This window comes from Rana temporaria, chromosome 2 (genome assembly GCF_905171775.1).
Source record: "Rana temporaria chromosome 2, aRanTem1.1, whole genome shotgun sequence".
NCBI lineage: Eukaryota > Metazoa > Chordata > Amphibia > Anura > Ranidae > Rana > Rana temporaria.
Window position 1 is genome coordinate 40,231,021 of NC_053490.1, and position 15,789 is coordinate 40,246,809.

At 46.7% G+C, this 15,789-nt stretch overlaps 1 protein-coding gene across 5 annotated transcripts in view; it reads right to left on the minus strand.

Annotated features, from left to right (window-relative positions):
• NOX4 (NADPH oxidase 4) overlaps positions 1-15,789 on the minus strand; it is a 333,977-nt gene that overhangs the window by 24,295 nt on the left and 293,893 nt on the right. For all 5 annotated transcript variants that reach the window (XM_040340122.1, XM_040340120.1, XM_040340119.1 and 2 more), the window contains one exon: positions 4,647-4,755. In XM_040340122.1, coding sequence (XP_040196056.1) covers positions 4,647-4,755 — 109 coding nt within the window. The remainder of the gene's footprint in view (positions 1-4,646; positions 4,756-15,789) is intronic.

Genomic DNA, 15,789 nt, shown 5'->3' on the forward strand with positions numbered 1-15,789 from the left:
AATAAACGTTCTAAGCCGCATTCACTATCTATTGTGTTCTATCATACCTGTACATGCTGTTCAACACAGTGGGGAATTTTTATATCAACAGCTGGTAATGGAACTGACACAATGCCTACTGAAAGCAATAGATTATTTAACCCCTTACTGCTTGCTCTTGCTGGCCCTTTAAAAGGTTCTTAACGCCAGAGACATTTTTTGGCATTCCAAATCACGTGATCACTATGATTGGCTGTCACAGTGGTGATGCAACCTCATCCCAAACATAAACAGTGATGAGGAGCTGTTGGTGACAGAGTGGTCACGGTTCTGGGGGTACTGTATGTTCCCAGAAAAGTGACGCCATCTGTAAGAGAATATGTGGCATCACTTGGTAAAGCCTAATGTTGTAGTGCCACATTTATGTGGATTGCTGATGGCAAGTGTAACTATTGAGAAAAAAAATAGAATACTGGTACCTGCAGTGGCGTAGCGTGGGGGGTGCCAGGGGGGCCACCACCCCGGGCGCAAAATTTAGAGGGGCGCTGTCACAAGTGTGGAAAGGAGGGAGCACCAACAACAGATGGAACATAGGAACATATGCATAATGTCACCACTCCAGGCTTTACCAGTCATTATCAAGCACACTCTCCTCTTCCCTACAGCCACTGCTGTCTCACACAGTGGGTCATGTGACCAGAATGGAGCTAGCTGAAAATAGGTAAGTCCATGGGTCAGAGAGGTGCAAATTACTTGCCTCGCCCCAGGCACTAACAACCCAGGCTATGACACTGTTCGGCCGCTAGCGGTGCGGTAATAACCCACCCTAGTGGCCGAAATAGGGTTAATACTGCCCACAATGCACCTCTGCAGAGGCGCATTGCTGGCGGTATTACCGCGGTGTCCCATTGTTTTCAAAGGGAAGGAGCGGGGAAGGAGCGGTATACACACTGCTCCTCTCACCGCTCCAAAGATGCTGCTTGCCAGAATTCTAAACCGAGATTTCATCTTCCCTCGATGTTCCATCTTGTGAGGAGAAAATTCATGTCTGTAGGCCGGAGGGATGCCGTGGGAAGGGGACAGAGGGACTACATCTCCCAGCAATCTCTGGCCGCATGGGGAACTACAACTCCCAGCATGCACTGTGTATGTAATGGGGCTTCAGCTCCCAGCCTGGAATAAGATGTTACAGGACTATATGTCCCAGCATGATTTTTTCTATAGATGTACTACAGGTCCCAGCAATCTCTACATACCTCAGCCTGCTCCCCTCCCCCTCCTCAGGGGTAATTTCACCCCACACTCCTCTCCCACCAAGGGTGGTGGGTCCCCTCTCCCAGGATAAGGGTGGGCCGGTTGGGCCTGCGGGGGAGGGGTAAAGGGCGGTGGGAGATGGGGGGGGTGTGCAATCCCCATGAGGAGGGGGAGGGGAGCAGGCTGGGATATGTAGAGATCACTGGGACCTGTAATATCTCCATAGAAAAAATCATGCTGGGATATGTAGTCCCACAACATCTTATTCCAGGCTGAGAGCTGAACCCCCACTACTTACACAGTGCATGCTGGGAGTTGTAGCTCCCCATGCGGACAGAGATTGCTGGGAGTTGTAGTTCCCTTAGAGCCTGAGCAGAGGCGGCAGATTACACAGACACGTCGTGACCCACCTGTAGTCTGGACAATGGCTTCTCCCTCTGGAGCTCTGTGTGGGGGATTGTCCCTCCTCCCCCGCTCTCCACACACCGAAACCCACATCTCCACTCACTTACCACCGAGGGTGGGGCTCCAATTGCCCGCTCTCCCCCACACACAGGGCTGATCCAGGAAATATTTGATTGCCTCTCGGGGGATCAGGAAGGAATTTTTTCCCCAGCTGGAGCACATTGGATCATGTTTTGCTGGGGTTTTTCGCCTTCCTCTGGATCAACTGCCTCACAACCCAATACACCCACTCATCTACCACCAAGAGGGGACGCTACCACCCTGGGTATGGGGTGAGTGTGGCCAGTGGAACTTCCCCCCAAGTTTCATCTGCCCTCACTCCCCCATGCCCAGCATAATGGTACTACCCCCTAGCCCCACCTATATGCACTCATCTACCACCAAGAGGGTCCAGAGAAAATGGGGTGCCTTGCAGATAAGTTGGGCTACATGCCCAGGTAAAAACAGGACTAACATTTATTTACTAACACACTGGTCAACATACAATGACTGGCATGCACTGACCTACACTAACAGACGACGGCCAGATGTACATAAACTGACCGCTCCATGCTTTAGATAGATGCACACAGACAGACAACCAAATTAGGAGAGAGTAGATCGCACACACAGATTATAGGATGAGGCCTACTACAAACGTACATCCAACATTAGAAAAAGCAATCAGTGCAAGTATCTTAATTTGACTTGATATCAGTCTCTTACAGTCACTGTGCAGCAGAGGTTAAACTGGAGGAGGGAGAAGCAGCACAATATGCCAATCAGGTGCACTGCAGTGAGGAGCAGGCTGAAAGGAGAGGACAACAGTTTGACAGAGGGATGAATTCACCAGCCTGTTGTCTGATAGATCGATGGAAGTACAGAACACTTACATTTCATCAGTAGGTTTAGCGCTCAAACAATATAATCCATCGATCTATCTATCAGACATGTTGTTCGCAACGGCCTGACTGGGACTCTCCCCAGCGTGTTTCGTCTAATAAGACATCATCTGTGACGTTTCTCTGATGCAGTTAACTAACATTTACAGGTCCCCCCACCCCAGCCTGTGACTGGACAACAGGCTGGTGAATTCACCCCTCTGTCAAACGGTTTTACACTATGTGGAGACATTTAGTTTTTTTGGATCTTTGGACCGTATAATATTACTGAATATGTGGAATCTCAGCTACAGCCTGGCAGTGTGAAACTCCTGGAGCCACTCAATGGATTACTATTGTGGAGATTTATCTCCCTATCAGCCTGTTTGACTCAGCACCACAAGGTTTCTGAGTCCAAGCTTTCCGGTAAGCGTATATATGTTTCTTTGTGATGGATATCACTTTCCTGGTGATCTACTTAAAGCGGGGGTTCACCTGAAAAACAAATTTTTAACATTAGATTGAGGCTAATTGTGGGAAGCACAATCGGGTGTTTTTTTTTTAAATCAATGCAGTACATACCATTTTAGAGATAGATTTTCTCCGCGGCTTCCGGGTATGGTCTGCGGGAATCCTATTTGACTGACAGCCTTCCGACCGTCGCATACAGCGCGTCACGAGTTGCCGAAAGTAGCCGAACGTCGGTGCGCAGGCGCTGTATAGAGCCGCACCGACGTTCGGCTTCTTTCGGCAACTCGTGTGAACCTCCGCTTTAAGGACCTACGTGGAATTGTCTACTACTTCACCTGTGAATTCATCTGTTTGCCTGTAGCTAGATTCAGTAAGAGTTAGGCCGTATCAGTAGATACGCCGACCTAACTCGGAATCTGCGCCAACGCAAATTTAAGCGTATTCTGGAAACCAGATACGCTTAAATTAGGCTAAGATACGAGCGGCGTAAGTGTCTTACACCGTCGTATCTTAAAGTGTAATTTTTAGGCTGGCCGCTAGGTGGCGCTTCCATTGCGTTCGGCGTAGAATATGTAAATCACTAGATACGCCGATTCACGAATGTACGTCCGGCCGACGCAGTACAGATACGCCGTTTACGTAAGGCATTTTCAGGCGTATAGTTAATACATCAAATAGCTGGACTAGTAATGTTAAGTATGGCCGTCGTTCCCACTTTGAAATTTGAAAATTTTACGTTGTTTGCGTAAGTCATCCGTGAATAGGGCTGGACGTAATTTACGTCCACGTCGAAACCAATACGTCCGTGCGGCGTACTTAGCCGCAATGCACACTGGGATATGTACACGGACGGCGCATGCGCCGTTCTTAAAAAAACGTCAATCACGTCAGGTCACACTTCATATACATAAAACACGCCCCCCACAGCCTCATTTGAATTAGGCGCGCTTACGCCGGTCCCATTTACGCTACGCCGCCGTAACTTAGCAAACAAGTACTTTGTGAATACAGTACTTGCCTTGCTAACTTACAGCGGCATTGTGTAAATACGATACACTACGCCGCCGCAAAGTTGCGGCGGGCTTTCTGAATCTAGCTACTGGAGTTCAGCCTTAAATTCCATGGAAACCAGTAACAGAACTATGGTTACAATATAAAACAAATGCACATTATTCTATATAAAGTACATTTATGGCCTATTCTTGCTCTGAATGAAGTTCTTCTTTAGAGTGACTTATCAAACTCCTGCAACACACACACACACACACACACACACACACTAGCTCTTTTATATACAATACAGAAACCATTGAACACCTTTGTTTGATTGAACTGGATTGCCCTGTCACAGAAGCGTACAATAGTCTTGTGATAATAACGACCGAATATTGTTGGGAAGTGTAAACAAGAATAGAATTTCAAAGATCGCTGTATACAGTGGGGGGAACACAATGAGAGTGTGTAACAGAGCAAAGAATGGAACGAGCCCCAGAAAAATATATAGCGGCTGCTGTGGAAGGCAAGGTAAAGTAATTGGATCCATTAAATTCAGCGTTCACATAGGTAGAGAATAAAAGAAAGTAGCTCTACTGACAAACATTAAATTGCTTTCTTTACCTTTTTGTGTAGCGCACACAGTAAATCAGCGAACCACAGGAAAGCCTGGACGTCTCTGCATATCCAGATAAAATAAAGTCTTTGCAGCTTGTATTCCCTCCAGCTGTCTCTATTGAAATAAATTGATTAAAGTATTATTAAAGTAACTCATATTCACATGTTTAACCAGCAGCATAAATGCTATACTTTATATGCACTGTAATAAGGTAAAGCGAATACATTCCAGTCACAGCCTCGGTTTTAACAGTAAGGCCCCATACTCACGAGCAAACATGTCTGCTGAAACTGGCCCGCAGGCCAGTTTCAGCAGACATGTTTGGTCGTGTGTGGGCGCGAGCGGGCCGAATTCCAGCAAACATTTGCCCGCCGGGCCTTTTCCCAGCAGACAAATATTCCTGGACTTGTTTTAAAACAGCCCGCTGGAATTCAGCCCGCTCGGACATGTACGGTCGTCAGTACAGACCTACCGTACATGTCCAGGCGCCCGCCGTCCCTCGCATGCGTCGAATGACTTCGACGCATGCGTGGAAGCATTTTAAAGGCGGGCCGCGCACGTCGCCGCGTCATTGTCGCGGCGACACCGCGTCATCGACGCGGCGACACCGCGGACACGCCCCGCGTATTGTTTACGCGCGGACTTCTGTACGATGGTGTGTACAACCATCGTACAGAAGCCCTCTGGCAGACATGTATGGTGAAAACGGTCCGACGGACCGCTTTCACCATACATGTTTGTCCGTGTGTACCCGGCCTAAGGCTTCATTTCCACTGGCGTTTTTACAGCCACTTTTGTTAGCCTTTTTTACAGCTTAAAAACGCCTGTCCATGTTTATTTTGTAAAAAAAAAAATGTTTTTTTTTTTTTTTTTTTTGTGAGCTGGAGCTCAAAAACGCTGCGGTAGCGTTTTTGAGCTTTTTCACGCGTTTTTGAGCGTTTTTTAATGTCTGGCGTTTTTACAGCTCTACTCTGGAGCTTCAGAACGCCCTGGTCCTGCGTTTTTTTTACAGCTCAAAAACGCCTAGGCCATTTGCAGCTCAAAAACGCCTATGTGGGCATGATGCCATAGAATAACATGGACAGGCGTTTTTAAGCTGTAAAAAAATGCTCAGAAAAGTGGCTGTAAAAACGCTAGTGGAAATGAAGCCTAATGGTTAGAGCAGCCTTTCTCAACCCTGTCAACACAGAGGAACCCTTGAAATAATGTACTGGTCTCAGGGAAGCCCTGCTAAAAATGACTATGGCCCGGATTCTTGTAGCACTTACGCCAACGTATCTCGAGATACGCCGCGCAAATGTAAATGTGCGCCGTCGTATCTGTGCGCCGTGCCCACAGAACTAGATACGCCTGAAAATAGGCTTCCTACGACCGACGTAACTTTCCTACGCCGTCGTATCGTAGGCGCATATTTACGCTGGCCGCAAGGGGTGCTCCCATTGATTTACGATTTGAATATGCAAATGAGTGAGATACGCCGATTAACGAACGTACTTGCACCCGGCGCATTAAGATACGCGGTTTACGTAAGGCTTACGTCCGGCGTATAGTTATTCCCCATCTATAAGACGCAACTCATGCAAAGGTATGGACCAGGGAACAGCGGTTGTATTTTACGTAGTTTACGTAGTAGTACGTGAATAGGGATGGGCGTAGGTTACGTTCACGTCGTAGGCAGTGATTTGACGTATCTTAGAGAGTATTTCCGACGTGATTCTGAGCATGCGCACTGGGTTGCGTCCACGGGACGGCGCATGCGCTGTTCGTTCGGCCCATCATTTGCATGGGGTCACGCTTCATTTAAATGGATCACGCCCACTTACACCTACTTTGAATTAGGCCGGCTTACGCCTACGAATTTACGTTACGCCGGCGCAACGTTGGGAGCATTTGCTTTGTGAATACTGTGCTCGCCGCTCTGCGCTACGTCGGCATAGCGTATATTCGATACGCTACGCCGGCATAACTATGCGCCGTTGTATGTGAATCCGGGCCTATATATACAACTCATTGTACATTAGTGTGATGGTCAGTGGGAAGAATGCTCCTTACACTTGTGGTCATTGGGAAGACTTACCTTCTTACAGAAAGCTAAAAAGATCAATGGTTACAGTCAGTGGCGGTGCGTCCATAGTGGGCGCAGTAGCGCCGCCCCCTCTCTCCTGCACCCGTCAATCAACAATAGATAGATTCAAACATTGCATGAATCTATCTATTGTCGCCGCTCCCGCCCACTATTCAGGTATCCGGCCTCTTGTCCAGCATCGGCCATCTGAATTACAGCGGCAGGAGTGTTTTGGAAGTGCCTGATTACAGCCATAGGCTCTAATAGGCTTCCTGATTAAAGCCTGTTGGCTACAATAGGCTTCCAAATTGTTAAGCAGCGAGCGCACTGCTGTGCGTTCGCTGCTTACATAGTGCTGTGTTAGGGAATCGCTTCCCTAACACTGACCCGCTTCTCAGAAAATCAGGTGCACCGGGTCTGGTTACCGGTCACCTGATTGGCTGAAGCGACAGGCTTCCAATCAAAGCAGAGATGACATGAAGAGGATGGGAGAAGACATCGAGGACTCGGAGGGAGCGTGGAGGATGATGCTAACCCAAGAAAGGTAAGTGCCGGGCGGGGGAGCAAACTGGCTGCATTTGATGGGGTAAACTGGCGGCATTTGATGGGGTAAACTGGCGGCATTTGATGGGGCAAACTGGCTGCATTTGATGGGGCAAACTGGCATCATTTGATGGGGCAAACTGGCATCATTTGATGGGGCAAACTGGCACAATTTAATGGGGCAAACTGTTGGCATTTGATGGGGCAAACTGGCTGCATTTGATGGGGCAAACTGGCGGCAATTGATGGGCACAGTGGCTGAGTTTGATGGGGGACAGAAATTTCTCATTGCTCAAGGAACCCCTAGCAACCTCTGGAGGAACACTTGTGGAGATACCCTGGGTTAGAGATACAGAGTGACTCTGACTTACCTCTCTATGATGCTAGTCCTCATGTAGGGTCCAAGCTTTGTTTGTCACAGTGAGCATACCCCCGAAAAAGTCTTCAGGGTCTGGGTTCCATGGAGAAGGACCAAGGCCATGGACCTGTAAAGCACTCTAAGTCTCACTACATGTGTTGTCAAGTGCCAAGCTGCAGGATCCAGTGCCCAAAGCGACATTACATGCCATCCCTAATCATACCTCTCAACTTTTTGAGATGAGAATAAGGAACACCTATCAGCAAAAGGTATGTAGGGCACACCCCCTGCCATGCCCCCTTAACCAGTTGCTGATCGCAGTTTTACTTCTACAGGGCGACCACACTGGGCAGGAGTGCGTGCCGCCAGTAGCTCTCTGTTTCTACACGGTGGGGGACGATCAGTTGGTCGATGTCTGCCGGCACCTGCTGATCGTTCGGTACACAAGCACCTCCCCCTCGAAAGGTAAAACACCAGCTAGGCTCATAGTAATCCTTTGATTGCCGATGTTAACCCCTTCCCAGCCAGGTTCATTAGTACAGTGACAGTGCATAGTTTTAGAACTGAGCACTGTATTAGTGTCCCCAAAAAAGTGTCAGTTAGCGCCTAATTTGTCTGTCATGATATCGCAGTCCAGCTATAAGTTGCTGATCACCGCTATTACTAGTAAAAAATAAATAAAACGAAATGACAAATCCATAAATATATCCCATAGATTGTGTATGTTCTAACTTTTGTGCAAACCAATCAATATATACTTATTGGGATTTCATTTTTACCTAAAGCAAGTAGCAGGGTACATATTGGCCTAAACTGATGAAGACATTTTTTACTGGATATGTTTTATAGCAGAAAGGTTTTGTTTTTCTCAAAATTTTATTTTTTTCCCCTTATAGCGCAAAAAAATTAAAACACAGAGTTGATCAAATATCACCAAAAGAAAGCTCTTTTTGTGGGGAAAAAAAGGACAAACATTTTATTCGGACACGACTACGCAATTGTGGCCTGGTCAGACGGGGGGTGGGGGGTGGTTAAACACGTATTATTAATAAAAAAAAAAATTAAAGAATAGTTAAACCGAGGAGTTTTTTTTTGTTTTTTTTTACCACTACCATTACTTTATACTGCCTTTTGTAATTTACAAATGCAGATGAAAGGTTTAGCACTGGGAGACACTTTAAAGATAAAAAGTACATTTTGGCCCGGATTCAGAAAGCACGGCGTTACTTTGTGCGGGCGTAGCGTATCTCAGATGCGCTACGCCGCCGTAACCTAGTGAGGCAGGTTCTGTATTCAGAAAGAACCTACGCCCTAAGTTACGGCGGCGTAGCGTATGAGGGCCGGCGTAAGTCCGCCTAATTCAAAATAGGAAGATGTGGGTGTGTTTTATGTTAATTCAGTGTGACCCCACATAAACATGCATGCGCCGTCTGTGGATGTATCCCAGTGTGCATTCTCCAAATTACGCCGCAAAGCCTCATAGGTTTCCACGTGAACGTAACTTACGCAAAGCCCTATTCGCGAACGACTTACGCAAACGCATAAACGACGCTAAATTCGATGCTGGTACGACGTCCATACTTAACATTGGATATGCCTCATATAGCAGGGGTAACTTTACGCCGGAAAAAGCCTTACGTAAACGACGTAAAAAAATGCGCCGGGCGGATGTACGTTTCTGAATCGGTGTATCTACCTAATTTGCATATTCTACTCATAAATCTCCGGAAGCGCCACCTAGCGGCCAGCGTAAATATGCAACTAAGATACGACGGCGTAAGAGACTTACGTCAGTCGTATCTTAGCCAAATTTCGGCGTATCTTGCTTTCTGAATACAGAAAGAAGATACGCCGGCGCATGCTAGAATTTACGTGGCGTATCAATAGATACGCCAACGTAAATTGTTTTTTAATCCGGGCCTTTATATACAACTATATAGATCAGACCAAAATGAGGGACAAATGAGGAGGAAAGAGGGACCAAATCAGGGACAGTTGGGAACTAAGCCCAATGCATGACATCTTGGTATGACTCCCAATGTTTGCCCAATATTGCCCCAATCTGGATGTCCTGCTTCATTTGTGGAATTAGAAATCAGTTAACAGTTGATTGAAGAGTCCAAAGATAAAATACTAAATTAGTTAGGCTAAGCGTGATTTGTTAGTAAGGAAGAAAAGGTCCAATACCTTAGGACACTAGCACCAAACTGAGGACTCAGAGTGTGGTAGGGTTATAGGAACGATGCTTAGGTGGCATGTCCTCAAAAATGTTGTCCATTCACCTGAAGGTACTGTATGAGGCTTTAACCCAGGGTCTATGAATACTCAGCCTGTGTCCTGTATTCTACGGTTAGGATATTTTAGTTATAAGTGAAGGCCTAGTGGGCTGAGTCAGTCCCTAACTTCTTATTTGTCTTGAATGAATGATCCATCAGCAAAATCTCCCCGCCATAATGCCCTTGTGTTCATGTTCCCCGTGAAAGATTTGAGTGTTCCTGTCCTCCTTACTGTGTTCCAGCTCATCCTGTAGACATTTCATAATATATAACACATACAAATATATTTAAAAAAATCTGCAGGGATTGTAGGAGCTTCCTGTAATGGCCACAGTAGGTATGCAGAACCAAGAACCCAGCACAGATACTTCACTAATCTCTAGATAGAAGAAACAGTCAGGTCTTCATCCTCCAGCATCTATCAAACACTGAAATACCAATCATACATTATGTGGACTGACCCTTTAAAACAAACCCATGCGTATCAACAATTTCCTTAAATGCTCAGTGGACCATTCTTCTGAGAAATCCTGACTTCCTGTTCTCCTGTCTGTAACTACACACAGTAATGCAAGGCTTTCTCCCTGGTGTGGAGTGTCGTGCTCGCCCCCTCCCTTGGACCACAGGAGTCAGGACACCCACTACCACACAGCTCCTTTCTCAATCTGCAACGTAGAGAGCGTCCTGACTTTCCTGTAGTCCAAGGAAGGGGGCGAGCATGACACTTCACACCAGGAAGAAAGCCTTACATTACTGTGTGTAGTTACAGACATAAGAACAGGAAGTGAGGATTTCTCAGAAGAAATAAGGACATTTAAAAGCAAAATGGAAGGATGAGGACTGCACTAAGGCCCCTTTCACATTGAGGAGTTTTTCAGGCGGTAAAGCGCTAAAAATAGCGCTGCTATCCCGCCTGAAAAACTCCTGCACTGCAGACTCAATGTGAAAGCCCGAGGGCTTTCACACTGAGGCGATGCGCTGGCGGGAGACAAAAAAATCTCCTGTCAGCAGCATCTTTGGAGCGGTGAGAGGAGCGGCATGTATACCGCTCCTTCACATTGAAAACAATGGGAACCGCGGCAATACCGCCCGCAATGCGCCTCTATAGAGGCGCATTGCGGGCGATATTAACTCTTTATCGGCCGCTAGCGGGGGTTAATACCGCACCGCTAGCAGCCGAATCCCGTGGTAATCCCGGCGGTATAGCGCCGCTATATTTAGCGGCGTTATACCGCAACCGCAGCTCCTGCCTCAGTCTGAAAGGGGCCTAAGGTTAAGGAAGCTATTTAGGGATTTACCTTTACAACCCCTTTAATGACCCTGCAGAGTGTCTGGAACTGTGTGATTGGTTGCAAGGAAACTACTGGGAAACGGATCAGGTGCAATTTACTTACTTTACCGCCTACGGGGTAGCGCTACACTTTATTGCCAAAAGGTTGTGGACACCTGACCATAACATCTATATGAGCTTATTGGACATCAGTTCCAAGACGATAACAGTCTTCACAGTTCAATAGAATTTGGAGTGTGTCCGTGGAAATGTATGCCAGTGGCGGAATTATAGGGGTCGCTGAGATCGCAATGGCGACAGGGCCCCTTGCTGCAGGGGGCCCTTGAGGGCCCCCTGTACTCTTCGATAGAAGGAGAGGCAGTTGAGCGGCAGGGGCGGCTGACATGAGCTCCTCGATCGTCAGCCGAACTGTGCAGGGAAGGAGCTTGTCACATGAAAGTAGTGTGTGCTCTTTGTCTCCCCCTAGAGTGCAGTACCCAGCAGGAAGAGCCAAGGTAAATGTCTGCCGTGTTTTTTTTTATGACTATCTATCTACTACTTTATATGTGTGTGTGTGTGTGTGCAATGTGCATGTATGTGTGTGCTATGTGTGTGTGTGTGTAATGTGTGTGTGCATGCATGTGTGTGTGTGTATGTATATATATATATATATATATATATATATATATATGTGTGTATATATGTGTGTGTATGTGTATATATATATATATGTGTGTGTGCGTGTGTGTATGCGTGTGTGTGCGTATGTATGTATGTTAAAGCGGTTGTATACCCATTGTCATTTTTTATTTATTTTTTAAACCTGAAAAGCAAAAGCCATAATCAGCTAGTATGCACCGCATACTAGCTGATTATGAAATACTTACCTTGGAACGAACCTGGCCCACGCCGAGGGAGATGTCATCTTTCCTCGGCGTGTCTTCCGGGTATCGCCGCTCCAGCGCTGTGATTGGCTGGAGCGGCGATGTCGTCACTCCCGCGCATGCACGCAGGAGACTTCTCTCCGGCAAGGTCCGGCGGCTGCTGGCCCTTTAGCCGAGGATCCCCGCTGCGCATGTGCCGCTGCAGTCAGCGGCGCATTGCGGGGGGAATATCTCCTAAACCGTACAGGTTTAGGAGATATTCTTTATACCTACAGGTAAGCCTTATTATAGGCTTACCTGTAGGTTAAAGTGGTAGTACAGAGTTTACTACCACTTTAAGGTGACCAGATCTTTAAAAGGAAATCCGGGAACATATTTTTTTTTTACTAGTAATGATGAAAATCAGCGACTCTCTGCCCCCTGTTTAAATCCAATCCGGGGACAAAACCGGGGACAGACTTGGTCAGGGGAAAGTGTTCTCAATACGGGGGCTGTCCCCAGAAACCAGGGATGTCTGGTCACCCTAATGTGTGTGTGTGTGTGCATGTATGCATGTGTGTGTGCATATGTATGTATGTGAGTGCATATGTTTTCAGTGGCGGTGCGTCCATAAGGGTGCATGGGTGCCGCCCCCTCTCTCCAGCAACCCCCTCTATGACTAATGGATAGATTCATGCATAGCATGAATCTATCCATGGTCACCGCTGCCACCCCCATATTTAGATGTCCGGAACCCTTTTCGGGCACTGGGTGCCTGAATTACAGCGGGGGGGGTTTAAAGCACCTGATTAGCCATAGTCTCTAATAGGCTTCAAAATAGGTGAACTGCGAGCGCCATGCTGGGAGCTCACAGTTCACCCAGGTGTGTTAGAAGGGCAAATTAATATTCACTTTCCTAACACTGAACCACCTCTCCACCAATCAGGTGTGCGGGTCTATTACCCGTCACCTGATTGGCTGAAACGATAGGAGCAGCTATTGGACGATTATCAGGAGGAGAGGAAGGGAGATGAGGACGGCAGGAGATGCATTAAGGACCCCGCTTGTGGCGGTCACCTGCTGCCCCACGAGACAGGGTAAGTTCTGGCCGAGCGGGCAGGGGGATTCACAGTGATGGCATTTGATGGCACAGTTGCAGCATGGCAGCATTTAATGGGCACACTGGCATTTGATGGGCACACTGGCGGCATTTAATGGACACAGTGGCAGCATTTGATGCACAGTGGCGGCATTTAATTTGGCACAGTGACAGCATTTGGGCACAGTGGCAGTGTTTGGCACAGTGGCAGAGTTTGATGGGCACAGTGGCAGCATTTGATGGGCACAGTGGCAGCATTTGATGGGCACAGTGGCAGCATTTGATGGGAACAGTGGTGGCGTTTGATGGGAACAGTGGTGGCGTTTGATGGGAACAGTGGTGGCGTTTGATGGACACAGTGGCAGCTTTTGATGGACACAGTGACAGCATTTGATGGGCACAGTGGCAGCTTTTGATGGGCAGGGTGGCTGTAAATGAAGGGCACAGTGGCTGCAAATTATAATTTTTTAAGATTTTATCAGTTTGCTTACGCCCCCTAAAAATTTTGAGCACCAGCCGCCACTAGTTCATATGTGCATGCATATGTGCATTTATATATATGTGTGTGTTTTTATATGTGTTTGTGTTTACATGTATGTATGCACATTTTATGTATGCGCTTTTAATCCTGACCCCCTATATGTGTACAATCAGAACCTACTTGTTTATTTATTTTTTAATTGTTCATAGTACCAGCAAAAAAAGGCTGTTCCTCCAAAAAGCGATCCATGCTCAGATCGCTTTTCAGAGGCATTTGACAGCCGGTAAAGAGGCAATATCTTGCCTACTGACCGCCTGTTTTAACCCCTTAAATACATCATCGCTATGCTGCAACTGCACGCAATGCACACAGTTGCAGGGGGGTTTGCAGTATAGCCCCATTCACCTAGGGGTTTACTTCAAGGGTGCCCTGACTGGAAAAAGATTGAGAAACACCGACATAGAGCAACCGATGCCTCCATTTTCCTCCTGCAGCCGCTGAATACCTGCAGGAGGGAGAGGAGGAGAAGCAGGGGGAATGGAGAAATCGGTTCCTTTTATATGCAGCCACCCACTTGCAACTGGGTCCTGTTCCGCCAATAGGCTCAGAGAAAAGAGCCCTGTCCGGGGGTCAGGGGGGCCCTTCATGGTTTCTTGCATCGGGGCCCTGAAGGTTCTAGTTATGCCACTGATGTATGCCCATTATACTGTCTGTCTCACAATTAGTAGAAACAAGATTGTGTAGCGCTATGGCAAATTAATATCTATAGTGGTAGTTCCTCATGGGAACATAAATAGAACTAATAAATACAATAAAGATGTTCTCGTGAAAAATAAAGTCCAATGGTTGTAAACACAAAGTCCGTATATCTGTAAACACCACGTGCAGAATAGGAAAACTTGATTGGAATCCCAACGAAACAAAATTAAGTAGTGAGTGATCACCGCCACCAGTGGTAGTAAATGGAGGCTTACCGAAGATGGTGGACCTGAAATGACGTATGTCAGTCAAGTCATAGAAGGCTTCAAGTACCAGGCAAGGTACACAAAGTAGCAATCACCAGGAAAACTTGCTAGAAGTAATCAATCAGTGTATGATCATAAATGGATAACCTTGGATCTTTGCAGCTCTGAACTGCAGCTCCGCTCGGGCAGTGTAAGGCAGTGGTCATCAACCTTGTCCTGCAGGGCCCACTGTGGGCCCTGCAGGACAAGGTTGATGACCACTGCCTTACACTGATTGATTACTTCTAGCAAGTTTTCCTGGTGATTGCTACTTTGTGTACCTTGCCTGGTACTTGAAGCCTGCTATGACTTGACTGACATACGTCATTTCAGGTCCACCATCTTTGGTAAGCCTCCATTTACTACCACTGGTGGCGGTGATCACTCACTACTTAATTTTGTTTAGTTGGGATTCCTATATCCTATAGATATTAATTTGCCATAGCGCTACACAATCTTGTTTCTGTTTGTTCTAGCTAATGTGTCTTTGTTAGCAGTGTGAGCAGCTGGTCTTATTAATTAGTGTTTTCCAAGCAGCGCAGTATAATCACCCTTTTTTGTCTCACAATTAGTGTTCCAGTTTATCCCACAAATGCTCAGTAAGGTTATATCAGGGCTCTGTGCAGGCCACTCGCGTTCCCCAACACTTTATGAAGCAGTTTTTGTACATGAGGCAGGGAAGAAAAGGTCCTTCTTCAAACTGTTACCATTTGGTTAGAAGAGAACCACTGCCAAAAACATGTTTGTAGGTTGTATCATATACATTCCCAGTAGACAACAGTTTTGTGGAAACGTGTCGGATCAGAGAATCCTTGTAGCACCACTCAACTGGTTGGACGAATGACATTGTCACCAGAATACATTTTCCATGCTTGATGTAACGGACCTATGAACTATTCTGAGCTCAAAGGGTTAATTGTAGAGTGACTGTTTCCACTGCTGAATGCTAATATTCCCTTTGCATAGCTAATGGACTCTCCTTTGTGTAGGTACAGCCTCCTGCCAGGTGTATGCTAACGTGATGATGTGTGAGTGTGTATTGTTCTAAAGGTTAATTGAATTCTCTTGAGAAAGGAATGTGCCTGGCCAGGTCATGTTAAGTGGGTCTCGGTGCCGGAATGTCTAGAGACTGATTGATTCAAGGAGATGTCATTATTTGAAAGTATCTGTGTTAAAGGGGGGCGGAGAT